Source organism: Budorcas taxicolor, chromosome 3 (genome assembly GCF_023091745.1).
Source record: "Budorcas taxicolor isolate Tak-1 chromosome 3, Takin1.1, whole genome shotgun sequence".
Taxonomy (NCBI): Eukaryota; Metazoa; Chordata; class Mammalia; order Artiodactyla; family Bovidae; genus Budorcas; species Budorcas taxicolor.
Window position 1 is genome coordinate 120,066,636 of NC_068912.1, and position 23,292 is coordinate 120,089,927.

At 58.5% G+C, this 23,292-nt stretch overlaps 1 protein-coding gene across 1 annotated transcript in view; it reads right to left on the reverse strand.

The window, feature by feature from the left end:
- ANKMY1 (ankyrin repeat and MYND domain containing 1) overlaps positions 1 to 23,292 on the reverse strand; it is a 56,324-nt gene that overhangs the window by 15,769 nt on the left and 17,263 nt on the right. Inside the window, exons 9-17 of the mRNA XM_052638186.1 lie at positions 22,305 to 22,476; positions 21,478 to 21,618; positions 20,172 to 20,312; positions 18,203 to 18,310; positions 15,738 to 15,869; positions 13,463 to 13,576; positions 12,964 to 13,129; positions 6,707 to 6,782; positions 5,796 to 5,956 (exon numbers count right to left, since the gene is read on the reverse strand). Of these exons, the coding sequence (XP_052494146.1) occupies positions 5,796 to 5,956; positions 6,707 to 6,782; positions 12,964 to 13,129; positions 13,463 to 13,576; positions 15,738 to 15,869; positions 18,203 to 18,310; positions 20,172 to 20,312; positions 21,478 to 21,618; positions 22,305 to 22,476 (1,211 nt within the window). The remainder of the gene's footprint in view (positions 1 to 5,795; positions 5,957 to 6,706; positions 6,783 to 12,963; positions 13,130 to 13,462; positions 13,577 to 15,737; positions 15,870 to 18,202; positions 18,311 to 20,171; positions 20,313 to 21,477; positions 21,619 to 22,304; positions 22,477 to 23,292) is intronic.

The window sequence follows — 23,292 nt, forward strand, 5'->3', positions numbered from 1 at the left end:
CCAAGGACAGACTCGCCTGTTACGCCAGGCATCTCTCGACTTCTACTTTTGCATTCCATTACCCTGTAATAAAAATCTTTTGGGGGTGTTAGTTCTAGAAGGTCTTGTAGGTCTTCACAGAACCGTTCAACTTCAGCTTCTTCAGCGTTACTGGTCGGGGCATAGACTTGGATTACTGTGATATTGAATGGTTTGCCTTGGAGACGAACAGAGATCATTCTGTCGTTTTTGAGATTGCATCCAAGTACTGCATTTCAGAGTCTTTTGTTGACCATGATGGCTACTCCATTTCTTCTGAGGGATTCCTGCCCTCAGTAGTAGATATAATGGTCATCTGAGTTGAATTCACCCATTCCTAGAATGTCGACGTTCACTCTTGCCATCTCCTGTTTGACCACTTCCAATTTGCCTTGATTCATGGACCTGACATTCCAGGTTCCTATGCAATATTGCTCTTTACAGCATCAGACCTTGCTTCTATCACCAGTCACATCGACAGCTGGGTATTGTTTTTGCATTGGCTCCATCTCTTCATTCTTTCTGGAGTTATTTCTCCACTGATCTCACAGGCATTGGAGGGACTGTGAGGAGATACCCCATGTCCAAGGGCAAAGGAGAAGCCATAGAGATGGTGGGAGGGGCAAAACCGTGTTTGGAATCATCCCCACACCTGGGAGTCATCCCCACACCTGGGAATCATCCCCACACCTGGGAATCGTCCCCACACCTGGGAGTCGTCCCCACACCTGGGAATCGTCCCCACACCTGGGAGTCATCCCCACACCTGGGAATCGTCCCCACACCTGGGAATCACCCCCACACCTGGGAATCGTCCCCACACCTGGGAGTCGTCCCCACACCTTGGAGTCGTCCCCACACCTGGGAGTCATCCCCACACCTGGGAGTCGTCCCCACACCTGGGAATCATCCCCACACCTTGGAGTTGTCCCCACACCTGGGAATCGTCCCCATACCTGGGAGTCGTCCCCACACCTGGGAGTCGTCCCCACACCTGGGAATCGTCCTGGGAATCATCCCCACACCTGCCAGAGACACTTCGGGGCTCAAACATACCATGTGCCCACCAGGACCCAGAGACCCCACAGAGACTGAGCCAGAACTGTCTTTGAGTGTCTCCTGTGGAGGTGCGGGTCAGCATGGCCTGCTGCAGGGGCAGGGGCTCTGGGTGCAGCAGCCTGGGTATGACATAAGCCCTCTTGGAGGAGGTTGCTGTTAACCGCACTGTAGAGCTGCCAGAACGTACACAGGACTGAGGACACAGACTCTTAGAGGGCACACACAGAACCTTGTGTGCACCAGGACCCAGGAGGACGGGCAGTGACCCCACAGGGGGCCAACTTGCCGTGAGTGTCCAGGAGTCTGCGGCAGAGGCGTGGGCTGGCGGGTGGCCTGCTGCAGGGTCGGGGGCACTGAGTGCAGCAGTGCATCATGGGACCTTTGGAGGAGGTCACCATTATCCTCATCACCTCCACCATAGTTTGGCCTCAGGTCAAACAGTGAAGGAACACAGCCCAGCCCAGCAACAGGAAATTGGATTAAAGATTCACTGAGCATGGCCCTGCCCATCAGAACAAGACCCAGTCTCCCCCTCAGTCAGTCTCTCCCATCAGGAAGCTTCCATAAGCCTCTTATCCTTCTCCATCAGAGGGCAGACAGAGTGGAAACCACATCACAGGAAACTAACCAAACTGATCACATGGACCACAGCCGTGACTAACTCAGTGAAGCTGTGAGCCATGCTGTGTTGGCCACCCAAGACAGATGGGTCACGGTGGAGAGTTCTGTCAAAACGTGGTCCCCTGGAGAAGGGAACAGCAAGCCACTTCAGTGTTCTTGCCTTGAGCACCCCATGAGCAGTATGAAAAGGCAAAAAGTGGGACCCTGAACGATGAACTCCCCAGGTCAGTAGGTGCCCAATATGCTACTGGAGAAGAGTGGAGAATAGCTCCAGAAAGAATGAAGAGCTACAGGTAAGCAGGTGAAACCACAGTGTAAGAAAATCGTTTGTAGAATCTGAGCGCAGCCTCGTACAGTCTCATCCAGGGTTGCTTCCTAAGCACACTAGCAAACTGGGCCCTCAAGGACAGGACGGATGGAATGGACCACAGAGCAGACACTTCCACGTGGCCAAGTTCAACCGAGAGGAGGCCTTTCCCATGGGAGCCGGAGACGGGGTGGGGTGTGCTTCAGGGGGTCCTCACAAGTCAGGGAGAGCCGACCTCCCCAGGAGAAGCAGGCAAGGGGAGAAACAAACGCAGAATCGGTGCGTGGGAGTAAGCTGTGAGCTGAGGGTGCGGCACCCCGGGGGCTGGACGGGTGACACCACCAGAGCCCGGGGCTGGCTGGGCGGGGGAGGGACACGACCAATGACCTCCAGAGGCCGAGCCATGGACACAGAACCAAGGTGCGAAGAGCTAATCCCCGTGAATTTAGACAAAGTGGAAAACGGGCCAATAGCGTGTGGGCAGCGGCCTTGCACATGTGGACGGTGAACCTACATGCCCATCAAAGAGGCATCAGGCAGACACGCTGGGGTTCCTGCGTGGAAGTGACAGGACCCCACAGGACGCTAGGAAGGCAGGTTAAGGTTCAAAGTGCACCTTTCTGTTTTGATGATGGATGGAGTGCATGGAAAAGCGCACACGTGTGCATGGGGTGCTGGAGGACATCTGTGCGTGTGTGCACGTGTGCACAGATTAAAATCTAAACACATTAAGGCGTTATCCTCGAGTAGACTGGAATGCTTTCTGCTGACGTCATCTTGCACAACCAGAATAAAGACTGTTTTCATTTGGGGAAAATGATGTTGCAGATAAATAACACAGATGTTCACAGCCTAGATTACAGCGTGACCACACTCCCCCATAGGTGTGCATGTGTGTGTGGTGTGCACACGCTACATATGATGCCTTCTGTCGTTCAGGCGCTCAGTCGTGTCCGACTCTTTGCAACCCCATGGACTGCAGCACGCCAGGCCTCCCTGTCCATCACCAACTCCCGGAGCTTGCTCAAAATCATGTCCATCGAGTCAGTGATGCCATCCAACCATCTCATCCTCTGTCGTCCCCTTCTCCTCCTGCCCTCAATCTCTCCCAGCATCAGGACCTTTTCCAATGAGTCAGCTCTTTGCATGAGGTGGCCAAAGTACTGGAGTTTCAGCTTCAGCATCAGTCCTTCCAATGAACACCTAGGACTGATCTCCTTTAGGATGGGCTGGTTTGGGGACTCTCAAGAGTCCTTTCCAACACCGCAGCTCAAAAGCATCAATTCCTCAGCACTCAGCCTTCTTCACAGTCCAACTCTCACATCCATATGTGACTACTGGGAAAACCATAGCTTTGACTTAAAGACCTTTGTCATCAAAGTGATGTGTCTGCTTTTTAATATGTTGTCTAGATTTGTCAGAGCTTTTCTTCCAAGCGTCTTTTAACTTCATGGCTGCAGTCACCATCCACTGTGACTTTGGAGCCCAAGACAATAACGTCTGTCACTGTTCCCACTAGACTCTCGGATGAAACTGGAAGCACGCACCACAGTGCCAGCCGCGTGATTCCCAGGTGCTGGGATAACTGTCATTGCCCATTTCTTACTTTTGTGTATACGTGTTCTACAACTCATAAGAAGTCATCGTTAGGAAAGTTTTCCTTCTGGCAGATGTAGTGAGAGGCACCCACGTCCCCCTCCTCCAGGAAGACACTCCACAGCCACGTCACGTGTCCCAGGGTGGCTTGCAGCCAGAACTGGCTGAGGCAGGTGCAGAGGCCCACCCCCAGCCTCCACGGGGAGCCCCTTGGCACAGCTAGCCCAGCTCCAGGGCGACGGCCAGGCCCTCTCCTCTGCCCAGCTGCCTTCCTCAGCCCTGCCGGGAGCAGCAGGCAGGATGGCCCCAGCGAACGTCCCTCGGGGAAGGAGGGAGCCTCACGAGGGAGCCCGGTCCTCGACAAGACACTCCGGAAATCAGGCCAAACCAGCACGGCTGCAGACACCATGCTAACCAGCGAAAAGCCTGCTGGGTTGGGGTCCTCCCCGGCTGGGCTCCAACCACCCCACCTCCTCTGCCATCTGCCACCCCGCCACCATTCTGTTCTCAGCAGCACCTTCGACCTTCCTGCTGGAAGATGGAGTCCCCTGCCCTCAAGCCTCACCACCCCTCCTTCCGCCCCTCCATGGGGGCAGACGCGCCACGTGGGGACCCTCCTTCCTGGCTCATGGTCCCCCTCTAGTTTCCCCTCCATCAGTTGGGGGTGATTCCCACATCCACCAGCCCCCCTAGAACAGCCCTGGCAAAGCAGACGTTCAGTAAATGCGCATGGAAGAAACGGATGCGCTGGCCACTAGTGGACAGCCTGGAGCCCGTGGGCAGGAACAGGAGGTGCCGCCCCACCCCCTGTGAGCCGTGATGAGCCCAGACACCCCCACCACCTGGCGGCACCTTCAGAGCACGCTCCAGTCTTGACGCGCACCCACTGCCCTCCTCTCCCGACAGACAGCCGAGGCCAGGGGGCCAGCGAGACCACTGGCCAGACGCAGAGCCCCTGGCCTGGGTAGGGGTGCGTGCACACGCGCTGTTGATTTAGTCGTGGCCAAGTCCTTGGGACCCCACGGACTGTCGCCCACCAGGCGCCTCTGTCCATGGGGTTCTCCAGGCAAGAACACTGGAGTGGGTTGCCATGCCCTCCCCCAGGGGCTCTTCCGCACCCAGGGATCAAACCTGGGTCTCTTATGTGTCCTGCACTGGCAGGCGGGTTCTTTTACCACCAGCGCCACCTGGGAAGCCGGGTCAGGGTGGAGAGGGTTAAAACCCCTCCAGGGGGGCCGCTTTATTTCAGGGTCAGCGAGCAGACCCCCACCTTAGAGTCGTCAGGGCCAGCAGCCCAGAGGCGGCCCAACGGGCGGGTGCCAGCAGGGGGGCCGGCAGCCCAGCCCTCCTGGCCACGGAGCCCAGCGCCACTTCTTCACTGAGGTCCATCCACCCTCCAGGACTCCTCCTCCTGCTGCTCCCCTGGACAAGAAACTGGCAGGGAGCAGGGGGCCTGGGGGTGAGGGGCCGGGCCGTCCCCGAGGGGCCCACGTGCCCACGCAGGCCAGTGGCTGCTGCTGGAAGCGCCGCCCAGAGCAGCCTCTGCTCTCGGCTCCCCCGCGTCCCACCGCAGCAGGGGCGCCCGGAGCCCAGGGCCCGACATAGGGTGAGCGCTGCACAGGCGCGCTCTGCTCAAAGCTCACACGCGTGCGGGATACACGGCGAGAACCAGCTGTCAGGGCAACTGCTCCTCAGAGATGACCCAGGCCTCTGTCCTGCAGCCCCCGAGGTGAGGGTACTGTGGCCAGATCCAGGGTGCCCCCCACAGCAGTCTGTTACTAAAAGACCCATTTCACAGAGTGGGAAATGGAGGTGATGCTGTGGATCAGAGCTCCAGGGGCACGGGCCCAAGGGCAGGGGTCCGTCCAGCCTCTCCACTGGAGCCGAGGACAGAGTCTAAGAAAGAGCAGGACACCCCTGCTTCCCCCCCGACCCCAACAGGGCCCAAGCCGCCTGGCCATGTCCCAGGGGACAGCTCTGCACACCACCCTGCCCAACAGCAGCCTCGCCGGAGCAGCAGGGCCAGGGAGAGTCACCGCCCTCAGCCCCCGCCTCTCCTCCCTGCGTGCCTCCCTGTCCCCACACAGGCCCCCTCCCCGGGAATCGCACGAAGTGGCTGGAACTGGGGAGATTCCAGGGCATGACCGGGGCCACCCTCCCGGCCCCGCAGCAGCCCAGCCACCCCTGGCCTCACCAATGGCCATGAGGGTGCTGCAGTCCTTCTTGTGGAAGTCGGACCAGGCCTTGGTCTTGCAGTACTTGCTGCAGGCCAGGATCCCGTAGCAGCGGGTGCAGGGTGCCAGGCGCACCCCGACGGAGCGGCCGCACTGGTAGCAGAACTTGAAGAATGGAATCCTGCAAGGGGGCGGGCAGGCAGGGGCGCCCGGCGCGTGTGCCTGAGGCCCTGGGCGCCAGGACCCGCCACGTCCTGCGCTCAGAGCGGACAGCTCACGAGCCCTGGTCTAAGTGTGTCCAGCCCGGCGCTACCCAGAGCAGGAAACAAGACCCCACCCTGTGCTGGCCAACACCCCCCGGGCAGGAAATGACAGCCCCTACGCAGGGACCCTCCCGTCATCACCATGGTGAGGGGTGGCAGGAGTCTGCAGTGTCTGGTTCTGGGCGGATCTGCTTCGGGGCCGGGGGACAGTGAGCTGGGTGCGTGCCCTTCCCCCTCCCGCCCACCCACCCCCACCCTGCCCACCAGGGTGTCCTGGGCAGAAACTATCTGGGATGCCCATGGGGATAACACAGCACTGGGCATGCAGGACTGCCCCTAACTGCAGGGACGGGGCAGAGCTGGGGCCCGAGGGGGCCAGCAGTGGAGGGGCGAGGAGGGCCTCGGCCTGACGGGGGTGGGGGGCATCTCTGAGCAGCAGAGCTGGGCTCACCCCCACTTAGCCACTCCCCCCTCCCCGGGGGCCATGGAACCCACCCAGAGCCACCCAGGCCAGTCCACAAGTGAGCCTGCAACCCCCGGTGCCCCCATCCTGGCTTGAGCCACGGCCTGCAGCAGAGCTGGGCCTCTCGGGAGCGACGCTGCCCCAGGCAGGGAGGTTGCGGCAGGCTCAGCAGCACCACTCAGCAGGGCACCACCCAGCCACTTACTGCTCCTGCTCCGGCAAGTCCTGGCCCTTGGGCATGCCACCCCTCCGCTTCAGCCGGAGGCAGGGGGCCAGCTCCGCTGTATCGAGAGAGACCTGCATTAGCCTCCACGGCCCCCGGTCACACGTGATGCCCACCTGTGGAGGGCGGCACTGTGCTGCCCGCCTCCACCACCCGGTAAGCCCCCTCCCGGGCCCTGCAAGGCCAGCGGGGCAGGCAGCACCACCCTTGAGTGGCTCCCAGCAGGTCCGAGGGCACAGAGCGGGCTGTGTGCCCCTGCACCTGCACCCATGCCCCGAGCTCCGCAAGCCTCCTGGCCGTCGGCCCCAGCTCCGGGTTCCTGACTCCGCTTTTAACGGCCACAGGGCAGCAACAGCTCCCCTCTGGCCTTGGCCAGCTCACACGCCCCTCTGGTCTGGAGACCCTTGGCTCTGCTCTCTGGCCACTGGCAGCAGGATGCCCAGAGGGCTGGGGGACAGGAGAGCAGCAAATCCCCCCACAGTAATCACCTGATGCTCAACCACACCCCTCTGCTTTCTTGTGCTTAGACAATGCGCCAGTCCTCTCAAGGAAGGCCACCCATCCTCCACTCCCCCGGCACCCCTTAACATGCAGGAACTCCACAAAGAAACACCCGTTGGCCAGGACAGTAGAGAATGTGGGAGACCCCCCTCCCCGCTCCTCATGCCCCCCAGCCCCCAGGACCACTCCCCGTGCTGTTGAGGGGTCCAAGCAGTTCTGTGAGTGACAGAGAGGGCAGGGCCACAGCGCCCTCCCGAGCCACCGGGCAGAGCGAGGCTTCCGGGGGGAGCTGGCCGTAAAGCAAGAGGCGACTAACTCTCCTGCCCGAATTAGATCCCTTTCCTTCATTTTTCTTGTCTAATTGCATAGTTTACAACTCTAGTACAATCTTACACAGAAGTGGGGAGAGAAGACGTTTCTGTCTTCTTCCTGACCTTGGGGGCACTGACTTGATGTCGGCTGGGGGGGTTTCTCACAGGCGCCCTCCATCAGGTTAAAGAAATGCCCTTCTGCTCTTTGTTGTGTGTCTCATCATGAAAGGATGTTGGATTTTCTGCATCAGTTGTTTTTTTTTTTTTACATCAATTGAATTTTCTCTTCCATTTTAATAGTGTAGTATATTACATTGACAATTATGTTGTTGTTAAACCATCCTTGCATTTCTGGAGTGGATCCCACTCAGTCATGGTAGACAGTTCTTTGGCACGATGCTGAGTTTGGTTTGCTACTGTATGTATATTTTTGGCCACACTACGCAGCACGTGGGATCTTAGTTGCCCAGCCAGGGATGGGACTCATGCCCCTGAACTGTAAGCACAGAGACTGTCAGGGAAGTCCCAGTTCATTAGTATTTTGTTGTAGGTTTTTGCATTTATATTCATAAAGGCTATTGGTCTTTAGTTTTCTTATAATGCTATTGTCTGGCTTTGGAATCAGTAAGCAGGCTTCATAAAATAAGTTAGGAAATGTTCCTTTCTCTTTGATTTTTGAAAGAATTAGAAAAGGATTTGTGCTAATTCCATGTTAAATGTTTGGTACAGTTCACCAATGGAGCCATCCGTACCTGGGTTTTCCTTTGTTTGGAGGTTTTTTGTTACTTACTCAATATTTTTAATTGTTATAAATCTGGGCAGATTTTTTATTCCCTCTTCAGTCAGTTGTGGTAGATGCTATGATTTCAGCAACTTGTCCGTTTCATCTTGCTGCTCCAACTCGTCATAAAGTTGTTCAGAATATTCTCTCATGATTCTTTTCACTCCTAAATGTTTGGTAGTCATGCCTACTCTTTTCATTCTGATTTCAGTAATTTGAGTCTGCATTTTTTCCTGGTAAATCTAGCCAAATGTGTCAGTTTTCCTGATTTTCTCAGTGAACCATTTCCAAGGTTTACTGACTTTCTCTATTATTTTTCTATCCTGTATTTCACTAATATTCTCTCTAAAAGACACACATACATTTCTCTAGCTGGCCAACTAGCTTACTTTAGGTGTAGCGAGCGCTTCTTTGCCAGTGTCTTAAGGAGCAAGGCTAGGGTATTGACTGAGGTTGTCTTTCTTTTCAGCATGGGCATCCACAGCTACACATTTCCCTGTGATCACTGCTTTGTTGCACTCCGTTGAGTTTTGGTATGCTGTCTTCTTCTGCATTCAGATCAAAGTACTTTCTAATTGCTTTTTTTATTTCTTCTTTGACCCCTGGTTATTTAGAAGTGTATTGTTTTATGTGACATCTCCAAATGTCTTCCTGTCATACTCATTCCTAATTCCATTCCGCTGTGGCCAGAGTACCTAATCTGCATTCTTTCTATGCCTATAAATGTATTAGGAGCTTTGTGTGGGGAGGGGTTTCTGATGACCGAGCGCATGGTCTGCCCTGGACAACGTCCCGCGTGCACTTGAGGAGAGTATGCGTCTGCTGTCTGGTGGGCAGAGTGCTCCGTAAACGCACGAGGTCTCTGGTCTAGCGTGTGCGTGCTCAGCCACCCGGCCGTGCCCGACTGCTTGTGGCCCCGTGGACTGTAGCGTGCCGGGACCCCTGTCCCCTGCTCTAACAGCACTGCTCGATCTGCTTTTCTCTATGATTCTGAGCCTAGATTTTCTACAAATTATTGAACATCGGGAACTGACATCTTCAACTATTTTATTATTGAATTATTTACTTTGCATTTCATGTGTGTCTTTTCTGCTTTGGTTATTTGGGTGTCTGCTGTTAGGTGCATATAGATTTATAATTACTTTATCTCCCTGATTAATTGACTCTTTCATCTTTTAAAAATGTCCCTCTTTATCGTCAGTAATATTTTTGCTTTAAAGTCCACTTTTAGGTAATATGGGTATAGCTATTCCAGCTTTCTTGCGGTTGTTATTTTCACGATGCAAGATTCTTTTATCATTTTACTTCCAACCTATTTGTATCACTGAGTCTAAAATATGTCTCCTGTGGGAAGCATGTAAATGGATTTTTCTTATTTTTAGTAAATCTAATGGTTTCTGCCTCTTGACTATATTATTTAGCCCACTCAGACTTAATGTCATTAGTGACACAGCTGGGCTTACCTTTGCGGTTTTATATTTTGTTTTCTATGTGTCTCGTATTTTTGTCCTTCTACTCCGCCTTTATTTACTTTTTTGCATTAAGTGAATACTTTTAAATGTAATGTTTAATTTCTTCAATTATTTTAAACTATACTTTTGTTATTTCCTTGAAAGTGAAAGTGAAAGTCACTCAGTCATGTCCGACTCTTTGCGACTCCATGGATCATACAGTCCATGGAATTCTCCAGGCCAGAATACTGGAGTGGGCAGCTGTTCCCTTCCCAACCCAGGGATCAAACCCAGGTCTCCTGCATTGCAGGTGGATTCTTTAGCAGCCAAGCCACCAGGATTACAATAAATAAAATCCATATATATATATATGCTTATAGTAATTTTTTTAATAAAATGCTTATATAGAAATCATGCGAATTTCTTTTTAAATCTGTTAAGAAAACATGCATTTATTTTTTATTTTTACACTTAGCTTTGCCAGTGCTCTTTATTCACATGGATGACTTGATTTCCATCCGGAGCCACGTGCTTTAGTACTTCCTGTAAAGCAGGGCGACGAGGGACAAGTCCTCAAGGGTTCTGTCTTCGGCAATGCCTTTCTGTCACCTCCATCCAGCTTTGCTGGATCTAGCATTCTCGGCTGAAGCTTCCCGCCTTGAGCACTTGACTGCGCCATGCCACTGCCTCCTGGCATCCGTGGCTTCTGAAGAGGGGCCAGCTGCTGGCTTCACTGGGGTCCCGTGTGGTGAATCGTTCGGTTCTCAGTATTTTAACTATCGTGTGTCTGTTTGTGGGTGTCTGTGTTTATCCTGTTGGGAGTTCATTAAGCTCTCTGGATACATAGGCTGACGATTCTCTGCAGACTTTGGATGTGTTCGTCATGGTGTCTTCCGCTGCACTTCCTGCTCGCCTCTCTCCGCTGCGCCCATGCGGATGTGCCCAGTGGTGCCCACTTCTCACTGGGGGCCTGTTCATTTCCCATCATCACTGCTCCCCTCTGGGGCTGACTCGTTATCTGTGCGTTGGGTGGTGTGTAGGTGAGAGGGTAGAGGAGGCTCGTGTTTGAGTCGGGGCCGGGGAGGGGTGTTATAGACACACGTGTATCCTTCCAAGATTAATTTGCTGAAAGCCTAACCCCAGAGCCACGGGACTTGGCTGGGGGCTTTGGGGTGATGGGGGCAGAGCCCTCTGGTGGAATTAGTACCCTGTAAGATAGGAAGTGCATGCTCTCCCTCCCGTGTGAGAACAGGACAGGCAGACGGCGTCGAGGAGCCAGGAAGTGGCCCTCCTCAGAACTGGCCACACCGGCTCCTGGCTCCTGGAGTTCAGTCTCCAGCCTCCTGAACTGAGCAAACACCTGCTTGTTGACTAAGCATCTCCCGCCCTGCTGAACTCAGGCCACAGTACCTTTACAGCCCCTGACCCGATGGGACAGCGAGGTCGTGTGTGGGCACGCAGCTATGAGGGGTCGGCGGCCACAAGCTGGTGTGAGGGTGAATGGACGTGCGTGGCTGTGGGTGGGCTGGTGAGCGTGGGGGGGTGGTTATGCTGGATGGTGGGTGTGTATGTGTGACAGTGTGCCAGGAGGTTCTGTGGGAAAGGATGGGATGAGTGCACATGTGGGGAATAACGGTGTGGGTACGTGGGGGGCGGTGAGGAGGTTGGTCCCTGGGGGCTTGTGTGGGGGCTGGGCTGGGGTAGCGGGTGTGTGAGGACAGGAGTGTGAGGGGTGGTGGAGGTGAGCAGTTGGCAGGGATGTGTGTGAGCGGGTGGTGGGCATCTGGTTAGTAACAATTTGTGGGCTGGGGAACAGGGGTCTTATTTTGTGTGTGCAGGAAGTTTGGATATTGGGGTGTGTGTGTGCGACAGAGGTGGGTGAGGATCTGAGGGTGCGCTGGTTTGTGGAGGGGTTTGGCAGGTTTGTGTTAGTGTGTGAGTGTGTGTGCAGCAGTGAGGAGCGCTGTGTATGGAAGGTGGGCATCTCGGGGCTGCAGGGTGCAGACAGTCAGGCGGTGTGTGGAAAGGTGGGTGGGTGTGGGCTTGGGGGTTGTGTGTGTATGTACGTGTGTGGATGGGGGCCTGGCAGGTGGGGGAGGTGGAGAGGCTGGTCCATGTGTGTGTGAGCACACACGTGGGTGGTGGGCAGGGCAGGGGTGCTGCTGGGGGGCTTAGGGTGCGGGGTACATGTAAGGGAGTTGGGCAGGGCGGAGGGGCATCGGGGTCCCCCCTCCCAGCTGCTCTCTGAGCGCCCCCGGCACCACCTCTGTCTCCCCATCACCCGCTGTGCAGGTTCTGGGCAGCGGACGGGAGCAGAGGTGTGGCTGAGGAGAGGCCACTGGTCCCCTGCCCCCTACACAGGCAGCCGTGCCTCAGGCTCGCCGCACGCCCTGCCCCACCCCCATCTCCTGGAAGGCACAGCCCCTCCCCTGGGCCCGTGGGCTTCCCCGGGAGTCCACTCTCTTTCACCAGCTGAGCCAGGAGACAAGCTCCCTGTCTGTGCACCATGGGGTTATGGATCCTTCGCCCATGCCCGAGGACCCGCCCGGCTCTCACCCAAGACCGCAGCTCAGGCTGGCTCTGCCATGGGGCTAGACCACGCAGGGCCCTCAGGAGAGGGTGACCCAGGGCTTCACCCCTAGACCAGGCTGTCTACCAGCTCCACCCCCACGGCGCAGCTCACCAAGCAGACCGCAGGGCACGGTCCCTCGCCCCCACCCCCGGTGCAGGCACGTCACCCCTCCTCAGGTGTTGTGTCCCCCACCGTGGCAGCACGGGAGGCAGGGGGTGGGGCCGGCTGGGACACTGGGCAAAGGTGATGCTCCCAGACCTGTGATGGGACCTCCCAATTTCTCTTCCCAGGCTCACCTCCCCAGCCCAAGAAGCCCCTTCTCAATTCCCCTTGCAGACATCCTTGGCAGAACATCTGAGGGCCAGGTGGACACTGGCCCAGCAGGCGTGTCCTCTCCTGGCCCACCCCACACAGCCTCCTGGAGCCAGACCTTCGGGGGAAGCAGCCCCTAGCACACGGCACCCATGCTCTTCCACGATGCATAAAGCCTGTCGCACACACTCAGGCCAAGGGGGCCTCCGGGTCAGCTCTGCGCTGCCTGAGGAGCCCACTGCAGCTGCCCACCCCGCTGGCTGCCCACCACACCCACGTGACCACCCTGCCCGAGTGCCCACCACACCCACCTCTCTTGCTTAGATGCAGCACCTTCAGGTCCCACTGGGACTCCTTGGCAAAGACGGCCTGGCGCAGCTGGAGGCCCATGTATTCCAGGAGCTTCTTCCGGGCCAGAAATGTCTCCCGCTCTGCGGGCATCAGCATGTGGAAGGGGCAGTGGGCTATCTTCCGGTCCTGCAACCCAGCGCCGGTCACCACCTCTGAGCACGAGGCACCCGGCCCCCAGTCCCCCAGGGGGAGCAGGCCCAGCAGCCCTGGCCCAGGCCCAACGCTGTTTGGGGTACACTGTGGCCGCGGCGATGACTGTGAGGACAGACCAGGATAATGCTCAGAGGGCTGGCACAGAGGCAGCTATGGTGGCAGCACATGCTTGGGGGGCCTGGGTTTTCCCTTCTAGGAAGCCGGGGGGGACTTTGGTCAGAGGCATGAGGGACATCTGGCCCGCCTTACCCAAGAGTTGCTAAAAGCCCCAGTCCACCCCCACCACCAATGAGAGACTCAGCCCACCTGGAAGAATCTGAAATACCCATAGTCGACCGCTGTGCCCACAGCCGTTTTGTCCCCCTGTGAAAGTGTCACAGGGTTCAGGATGTCAGCCCCGTAATTAATGAGCCGGTCAATCTGTGGAGAACAGAGCCCATGTCATAGGCTCGCATTTGCCCCAGCCACCAGGGGGCCCTCACCCCCAGCAGGAGAGCAGGGCCGGGCTCCTGCCCCCTGCATGACCCAGCTGGGCCAGACTCCCAGGTGTGCGGAGTGTCAGCAAGACAAACCAGACAGACGGACGAGACATCAGAGTGGTGTATCCTCAGAGCAACCCTCAGAGCAAGGTCGAGTCTGAGGGCTGGCTGGCTCCTCGGGCGGCCCTCCCTGACCCAAGCGCGCCCCCAGGGCACCCTGCTGAGGTCTGGCCCCACTCCACTAGCTGTAGGTGGTGGGAGGGCAAACCCCAAGCGGTCTGTTGGAGACAACAGCCGGGTGCACGTGCAGTTGAGGCAGATCATGGACAACAAGATACAGAAAGGCCAGAAGCCCAGCTGCCACTTCTGAAGGCCAGGAAGCAGAAGCAGGGCACGCGCACACATCCTGCGCTCAGCACCACCGAAGGGCGGGCAGACCGCCTGAGCCTCCAGACACAGGACACAGGACACAGGACACAGGACACAGCCCTCCATCCACCCCATACAGGAACAAGCGCACCCCGCCTAGAGAATGAGCAAGGGAACCTGTGACTTGTTCTCAAGTTCTGTAGGCTAAAGAGGCCAAAAGCCCTAGTCCATACATGTTCACCATCCATCCAACCACCCAGGGCACTCAGTAAGACCACAGGCGCTGTGTGCCTGGTTGCAGAGACCAGCTACGTGTGTGTGAGTGTGTGTGCTTGCACACATATTCAGAGGCGTGTGGATGTGTGTGCATGCGTGTGTGTGGCTGCAGAGAGCAGCTGTGTGAGTGTGCGGGGGCTTGCACACGTGTGCACCAGTGTGCGGCCATGTGTGTGCATGCGTGTGTGTGGCTGCAGAGAGCAGCTGTGTGAGTGTGGGGGTGCTTGCACACGTGTGCACCAGTGTGTGGACATGTGTGTGCATGCGTGTGTGTGGCTGCAGAGAGCAGCTGTGTGAGTGTGCGGGGGCTTGTGCACGTGTGCACAGGCATGTGATGTGTCTGTACATGCACATGTGTGTGCATCTGGACCCTGGCACACCCCGAGGCAAGGTCCTCCACTTCTGACGCAGCACCAACTGCATTCATAGCAAACAGCATCCGTCAGAGGCGCCCACCCAGACCACGACAAGGAAGGATGCTGTGCTGCACAGAGGTTCTTCGGTTTCACAGTCTCATCGAGAAATGCTGACAGAACCACAAACCACAAGGCTCAACGTGACAGACAAGAATCCAGCTGTCATCTACAGGAGTTCAGAAGTCACATTTGCTGAGCAGGTGTCAGCAGGGTCGCTATTTGGGGAGACACAAGGTGGCCTCAGTGACTCACCAGCCTCTCATCACTCAACCTTCCTTCCTCACAAACAAAAACTCTGGGTTCTGGGGGCGCTGCCAGTGAAGCTTTGCTTCCAGCAGAGAAAGCACCCCTACCCAGGACACAGCTCCCCATCCCCCCCAGGACACAGCTCCCCTATCCCCCATCCCCCAACCCAGGACACAGCTCCCCCATCCCCCACCCAGGGGAGAGCTCCCCCATCCCCCACCCAGGGGACAGCTCCCCATCCCCCACTCAGGGCACAGTTCCCCCATCCCCCACTCAGGGCACAGCTCCCCATCCCCCACTCAGGGCACAGCACCCCATCCCCCACTCAGGACACAGCTCCCCCATCCCCACTCAGGGCACAGCTCCCCCATCCCCCACTCAGGGCACAGCTCCCCATCCCCCACTCAGGACACAGCTCCCCATCCCCCCACTCCCCCCATACAGCTTCTGGATCCCTGTTCATCCGTTTCTGTCACTGAAAACTCTAGAGTCCTGCAGCCAGACCAAAGCCAAGCCCAATGCCTCTCAAGACAAACTAGGGACTCTTGTCCGGCCTTTTGAGTGGGTTTGCCACTAACATATTTTAGGTCTATAAACTATAAAAGGCAAGAATTGTTTGTACTTTCTCAAGTGTTTGGAACATCGAGTCTTGAACACAGAGCAAGAGCCCATGAAGTGCCGCGAAGCGCCTTGCCACAGGCAGGGCCAGAGGGTCCAGCGCAGAGCCCAGCCCCTGCCCGCCAGGGCCGCCCCGTCTACCCTCCCGCCCTAGGGCCGCCCCCACCCCCGGCTCACCAGGCCCAGCCTGCTCTCCAGGCTCCTCTGGCTCTCATAGATGATGTCACAGGCCACACACAGGGCGCTGCCCAAGCCTTTGGTCAGTAGCATGTTGGGGTCAGCTCCGCAGGACAGCAGCTCCTTCACAATCTGGACACAGACAGCCCTGTCAGCACCCGCCACGCCCCCTCCCAACAAGCAAAGGAAGCGCCCGGGAGCGGGGCCACACGGGGCGGCTTCCCTGCTTCTCACCCCAAGGGGCCCGGCTCAGATGGCGAAGCTGGGCCAGGCACACAGCGGCTCCCTAGCGAGGACTCCCACTCCCCAGGGCAGCCCAGGTCCAGCGCTTCCTCAGAACAACATCCAGTTGCTCAGAAGTGGTCCCGGCGCCTCTCTGCTTTCCACCCGGGGATGCAGCCAGATCCTGCCGGGCCTCTCACCCCACAGGGTCAGGCGCACGTCCTGCTGGTCCATGTCCCTGGGACCGGCCTGCTTCTACCCGGGGTAGCTGGTCACCGTGATCACCTGAGCACGTGCAGAGGACGGGGCTCCCTTGCTCCCTGCTGTGTCCCCAGTCACTAGCCCAGGGGCCCCTGGGGAGCCTGGAGTCAGAGCAGCTGCTCCAGACACCGAGACACCGAGACACCGAGCTTGGCCCTCCGGGAGCTTCTGCGCCTGGGGTGAGGCTCTCCTCCAGGCTGCCCGCCCCCCACTCCAGGGCTGGTCACAGAGCAGATGCCCGTGTGACCCACTGAGCGAATGACTCGGAGCACGAGGCAAGGCAGGAGGCGGAGGGGCCGGGCAGAAGGCACGTGGGAGCCCTAGCCCCTCACCAACAATGGCTGCCTCAGGCCTCCCCGACATGCCATTTCACCAGAGAGGCCCTCCCGCCACCCAGCTGAAGGAGCCCCCGTCATTCTCCTCCCCTCACCCATCATCACTTTCCTCATAAACTTACTGCCTGACAGTCACACACCAGACTGTGGTCCATCTGCCACAACTAGAACGTAGGATCCTTGACACTTCTGTTTTATTCAGCACCTAATGCCTGGAATGGTGCCTGCCTGGTACATAGACTACTGTGCAGACAATACTACCCTAATGGCAGAAAGCAAAGAGGGACTAAAGAGCCTCTTGATGAGGGTGAAAGAGGAGAGTGGAAAAGCTGGCTTAAAACCCCACATTCAAAAAATGAAGATCATGGCATTTGGTCCCATCACTTTGCGGCAAATAGATGGGGGGGAAAAAATGGAAACAGTGGCAGATTTTGTTTTCTTGGGCTCCAAAATCTCTGTGGATGGTGACTGCAGCCATGAAATTAAAAGACACTTGCTCCTGGGAAGAAAAGCTATGACAAACCTATACTGTGCATTAAAAAGCAGAGACATGACTTTGCCAACAAAGGTCCATACAAAGTAATGGTTTTCCTAGTAATAGTCACCTACGGATGTGAGAGTTGAACTATAAAGAAAATTGAGCACCAAAGAATTTATGCTTTTGAACTGTGGTGTTGGAGAAGACTCTTGAGAGTCCCTTGGACTGCAAGGAGATCCAACCAGTCCATCCTAAAGGAGATCAGTCCTGGGTGTTCATTGGAAGGACTGATGCTGAAGCTGAAAGTCCAATACTTTGGCCACCTGATGCAAAGAGCTGACTCATTTGAAAAGACCCTGATGCTGGGAAAGGCTGAGGGAAGGAGGAGAAGGGGACGACAGAGGATGAGATGGTTGGAGGGCATCAGTGAGTCAATGGACATGAGTCTGAGTAAGCTTTGTAAGTCGGGGATGGACAGGGAGGCTTGGCGTGCTGCAGTCCATGGGGTCGCAGAGTCAGACACGACTGAGCAACTGAACAACAAGACAGAAGGAAGGACGGATGATGAAGACTGGAGGGTTGAGGGTGGGTGGGCAGGTGGACGTGCAGGTGGACAAAGGCATGGAAGGAAGGAAAAGTGCAGGACTGGGAGGGTGGATGGATGGATGACCGGGAGGGTGGATGAGTGCAGGACCTGGAGGGTGGATGAGTGGATGATTGGGTGGATGAATGGATGGATGACTGGGTGGTGAGTAGATGACTGGGTGGATGGAATGATGGCTGCCTGGGAGGGTGCATGGATGGCTGCCTGGGAGTGTGGATGAGTGGGTGAGTGGACGACTGGGTGACTAGTCAGCGGGGTGAGTGGGGGGTGGGGGGAAGAACAAACCTGGTCCTTGGCAGCAGGGAAGGTGGGAACCACCCAGGGTGCCCTCCCGGAGCTCTGAGGCTGAGTCAGCACCTCCCGGGTGAGCCCTCACCCTCATGCTCACTTCCTCCCTCCACCCTTCTCTCTGAGGGGCACTCCGTCCTCGCAGGAGGGGACCCTCTGGCCATCACACCATGCTGTCCCTGGGGCACCTCAAGGACAGCACATCCCAGAGCCTGCGTTGGAGCGGCGGCTCAAGACAGACACGTGCAAGTACACTGGTGGGGTAGGACTTGCTCACCAGGTCGTTGCCACTGGCGATGGACAGGGAGAGCGGGGAGTGGCCGCTCCACAGCAAGTTGGGGTTGGCTCTGTGGGCCAGCAGGAGCCGGACGACATCCCTGGAGCACTGGGCGGAAGTGGTGGGAGGACGGCGGGTTACAGGGGCGCCTCCCCTCCAGGGGAATCTCACACGGTGTGCCGTCAGCCCAGCCACTGACTGCTCCTCCCTTGCACTAGGGCCCTGCCTGGCACACACAAGTGCCCTGAATGCTGGGTAGTGAACGGGGTTGGTGGATCCGCAAGCTGAGAAGAGGCTTTCCAAACGTCGATCATTTCAGATGGAAAACAGGGATGTTGGTGATGAGGAAGTTGATTGGAAGAAAAGAGGAGAGTCGGGGCCGCTCGACTGCAGCTGTTGCAGACCCTAACAGAGCTGCTGCCGCTGTATCGAGACTACTGCAGCTGGGCCAGGCACAGGGCAGGTGGGGCAGAGGATGAGCCCTGCACCAGGACACACCAGGTGTGAGGAACGCAGGGGCACTTTCAGCCCTTCGCCCCCAAGGAAGCTATCGGCTTCCCCCTCCTCCTCTCTGGGATGTGCCCGCGGGAGTTGACCCAGACTCTCCTCGCCACGGAGCGCTCTGCGGAACCCCTGCTGCTCTGCAGACAGGCAGACCCCAGGGGCCAGCTGGGCCACCCTGCAGGACCACCCTCTTCTCCAGCCTAACTGGCCAGGCCAAGGGGAGCCCACAGAAGTGTGCCGAGGGGTTCCTGGGAAGCTTCCCCTCTTCTCACTCTCCCTGCTGGAATGCAGGCGTGATGGCTGGATGGCTGCAGCCCTCACGTCTTAGCACTAGACTTTACACTGGTGATCTGTCCTTGATCTGATGAAGACGTGGCCTATGGTGTCTCCTGACTTTGTTTCCTCTTAACTTTTCCAAATCCAAAATCAGTACAAAGGACAAAGGCGTGTGAGCTAGAAAGAGCTGTGTGCTCCAAGCCCAGGCCTCCAATTTACTGACCAGGGGCCTTGGGCAGCCTGCCTTTCTGGAACCTTGCTGTCCCCAGCCTCAGCCTGGGCTCCCCGCCCCTCTCTGGGGGGGCACAGTGACACAGCCCGAGGATGCATTGGTGAGATAGGGATGTTCCGGAGCAGGTGGTCCCTTGCCAGCATTGTGCGGGCGCCCACCCCCACGCAGGCCCTCACAGCCCTCATTGGGGTGGCACATGTGATCCCCACCCTGGGCAGTGACCAAGACCTGCTGCAGGCCCATGACGCTGCTGCTGTCTCGTTGTACAGGCAGGTAAACGGAGGTTCCGAGCATCGTGCACTCAGGGGCTCTCTGGCCCGGCTCCCCAGCTCCCCTGAGGCCCCTCACACCCTCCTCCAAAGGGTTCCTGCACCTGCTGCGTGCAAGCTGATCCCCAAAGTGGACAGGAGGCAGTGGCGCCAGATGGGGTCACCTTCCGGGGGCCGATGGGCTGGCAGCACAGACATGTGTGACCACCGCCTGCAGTACGACAGTGACTTCACGAGGCGACCCAGGGCCCCACCCCCAGGTACACAGGCCTGCGTGTGGTCACGTGTCCCCAACACGTGCTCTGAAATAACATGTCCATGAGCACGAGTTCCACAGCGCTTCCCATCCTATCTCAGCGCGCGTGTCCCGGCTCCCTGCCGACCTGACCTAGTCCCCCGGGGCCCACTCAGGCAGCACGGCCTGTAGCTGGGGGACCCTGGTCTGGACCACGGCAGCCAGAGGCAGACACGCCCGGGTCTGCTCGCGCGGCCACGGGGAGGCCTGGCCCAGCCCACGAGGGCGGAGGGCTCACCGCCCCACACGTGCACGTGTGCACACACGCACACAGACACACACACCAACCTGCAAGCTCACACACACGCCTGCACATAGACACACGCACACTTACGGACGTGCACTCACGGGGACGCTTCAAGGCGCCTGTGCACACCCGGAAGGCCGCCTCACCCTGTAGCTGTCCTCCCGCTCACAGGCCACGTGCAGGGCCGTCCTGCCCCCCTCGTCAGGGACTGATGTGCGCTTGCTGTAGTAGGTCCTGGGCGGGCCCGCTTCGTTGTTGAGCTTCAGGCTGGAAGGCAGCAGGTCCAGCTGTGGGCAGACAGAGGGGTTGAAGGTGGCCCCCGAGCCCGTCCTCCCAGAGTGCAGAGACCTACCATGTGCCACCCGGGCCCTGTGCCCCCTGCAGGCAGCAGCTCACACCCAGAGCTTCCCCAGGGCTGCGCCGCCTCCACAGCCCACAGGCCTGCAGCGGTGCCCTGTGAGCCACCCTGACTCCTCGAACCCGCCCTCCCCTCCCGGCCCCACGCCCTCGGGCGCTGGGGGCTGAATGAGGCTCGAGTAGATGCGAGGATGAGATGGCAGAGCAGCTGTGCTCCAGGGGCTCAGCCTGGAGGAGGAAGACTGGGAGGGCTGCATGGAGGGGGCCTCGGCATGGCCTTGCTGAGGCGGGGGGGTTGCTGCATGTGCCAGGATGTAAGCTCTGCCTCACCAGCCCTGCACCCCAGAACCCGCACCCAGCGGCTCCAAGCCCCACCGCTGGCCCCTAGGCCCTTCTGCAGCGTCACCCCCTGACCCGGAAGCCTGCCCTGTCCCCTAAGGGTCCATTCGCCTCCCCGTCACCTGTTGGAGCAGGTTGGCAGAGGGCACCGGGCCCTGAGCCCTGGTCTGGGGACATGAGGCTTCCTGACGTTGGGGCGGACGCAGAGGCTGCCTGAGGAGGCCCACAGCCCAACTCCCCCAGGCACATCAGGAGCTCAAAGCCCTCAGGGTTCAGGGCTGGCCTTCTCAGATGGCGGCAGCCTAGAGGTGGCCCAGGGGTCGGAGGGGCGGCTAGGAGGAGGCGGGGCGGGAGAACCCGGCCAGGGAGCGTGGCCCCTCTGCCTGGAGACGCAGAGGGGCACCCCCGAGTGGAGTGAGACAGAGCTTCCTACAGAATGCCCTCCCGGGGGCCCAGCTACCCCGGTGAGGACCCCTGGGCTTTGTGAGCTGCCTGAAGAAGCAGGTTCTCACTCACGTTCATCAAGTGTGCAGGCCTCTCCCACACTACAGGCCTGTGTGCGGAGTGTTCACACTCGGTGCCCAAGCCACAATGCCTCCCTCTGCGCCAGACAGGCCCCGGCTCGCACAGACGACTGTGGGTGTGTCCAGGCACATGCCGTCCGGATCCAGGCCGGCCTGCGGCTCACAGAGCGTCGGGCACCCCCCTTTAGGGATCTCTGCAGAGGACCCCACCCTCCACGGGGCGGATGCCCACCTTGCCCTGTTTGTACACGTCGTCCTGGTCGGCGGCCCTGGCGTCCACATCGGTGATGGCGTGGAGCAGCAGCTCTGTTATCTTGACGCCCTCCTCCCCAGGGAGGGCGGCTGCGATGTGGAGAGGGGTCAGGGCCCCCAGCTGCAGAGGAAATACAGGCGGGTGAGGGTGCAGCCCCAGCTCCCCGAGGATCGACAGCCATCAGCCCGAGGGTGGGGTTCTGTGTGAACAAGGCCCGTGGGGCCCCCAACCAGAGCGAGAGCGTGGCCGTCTGCCCCGCGCCTGCCTCAGGTCCCCAAGGCACCACGTTCCCGTCATCCCGGGACATTCAGGACAAGAGGCCCGCCCACAGGGGACCACAAACACACGGCCCAGCCCCACCCGTCTGCTCTGATTCATGACGCTTTCGTCCGCCAGCGTGACAGGCGGGAACACAGGCCCTGGTGGCCCAGCGTCCCATTAGACCGACTGTCCCCGCCCTCCTCCAGGAGGCTTCAAAGATGGAGTCCAATCGGTGAACCCAAAGAGTTCCTGTGAAATCCTCCTGGGTCTGACACCTGAAATCCCACTTCCCTGCACCCCTGCACTTACACCCAAGAAAAAAGAGAAAATAAATGACCCGGCTCAGGGGCCCGGAAGGTGAACAAGCAGCCAGAGCGAGACTGGGAGCCTTTTCAAAAGTCAACACCTCTGAATAGGAGAGGCCTAAGTGGCTGACGAGTGACACAGCCAGGCAGGAAGCGCAGACGCTACGGGCAGCCCTCAGGGTCGGCCCCAGCCCCCGCCGCCCCGGGCCCCCGCCGCCCCGGCCCGCGCTGCTGGCCCACCTCCGGCGCGAACGGGATGTCCGTCCTGGCCCGGTTCTCCAGCAGCAGCCTCACCCCGTCCACGTCCCCGGCCTTGACGGCGAAGAAGAGGGCCTGCATGGGCGTGCGGCACAGGTTGGGGTCGGCGCCTCGTTGCAGCAGGAGGGTGATGGTCGCCCACCTGCGCCTGTGTCTGGAAGGAGCAGGGAGACCGTCACAGGCTGGCGGAGGGGCACGCATGGCCCACAGCCCGGACGTGCCCCGGGCCGGAAGGAGCCCCCGCCGCGAGCGCTGGCGAGGCCTGACGCGGAGCACGCCGTCCCCAGGGTCCTGCCTCACCAAGACTACGGCCCTTCTCTGCTCCAGGGCAGCCCACTCCGAGTGGGCCGGCCTGGCCAAGCTCAGGTCCAGCTGCAGCCCTGCCCGACTTCAGCCCCAGTCCTCACTTAGCCTCTCTGAGGTCACCTGTGATACGGGGTGGGGGTGGGGGCCAGTCTTCCTCCTGGGGCTGCCGTGAGGAGATGATGTACATTGCCTGGCACCCATAGGGTCCAAGCTTGTACACACACAGCAGACGTGCACATACATACGTAAATGCACACACCTACACACACAGATACAACATAGCATGAAAAATCCCACGGACGGAGGAGCCTGCTGGGCTGTAGTCCATGGGGCCGCTAAGAGTCGGACTCAACTGAGCGACTTCACTTTCATGCATTGGAGGAGGAAATGGCAACCCACTCCAGTGTTCTTACCTGGAGAATCCCAGGGACGGGAGCCTGGTCGCACATGACTGAAGCGACTCGGCAGCACCAGCAGCAGCAGTGCACACATGCAGAGCACACACACAGGCACAACACGGCACACACATGCAACCACACGTGTGACACAATGCACACACACACCTGCAACACACACTCACCCTGGCACACACATCTCTCACAAGCAGCACACAGCCTCTTGTGCAGACACGTGAGGGCTGCGCCTGCAGGGGCTGGGCGGGTGG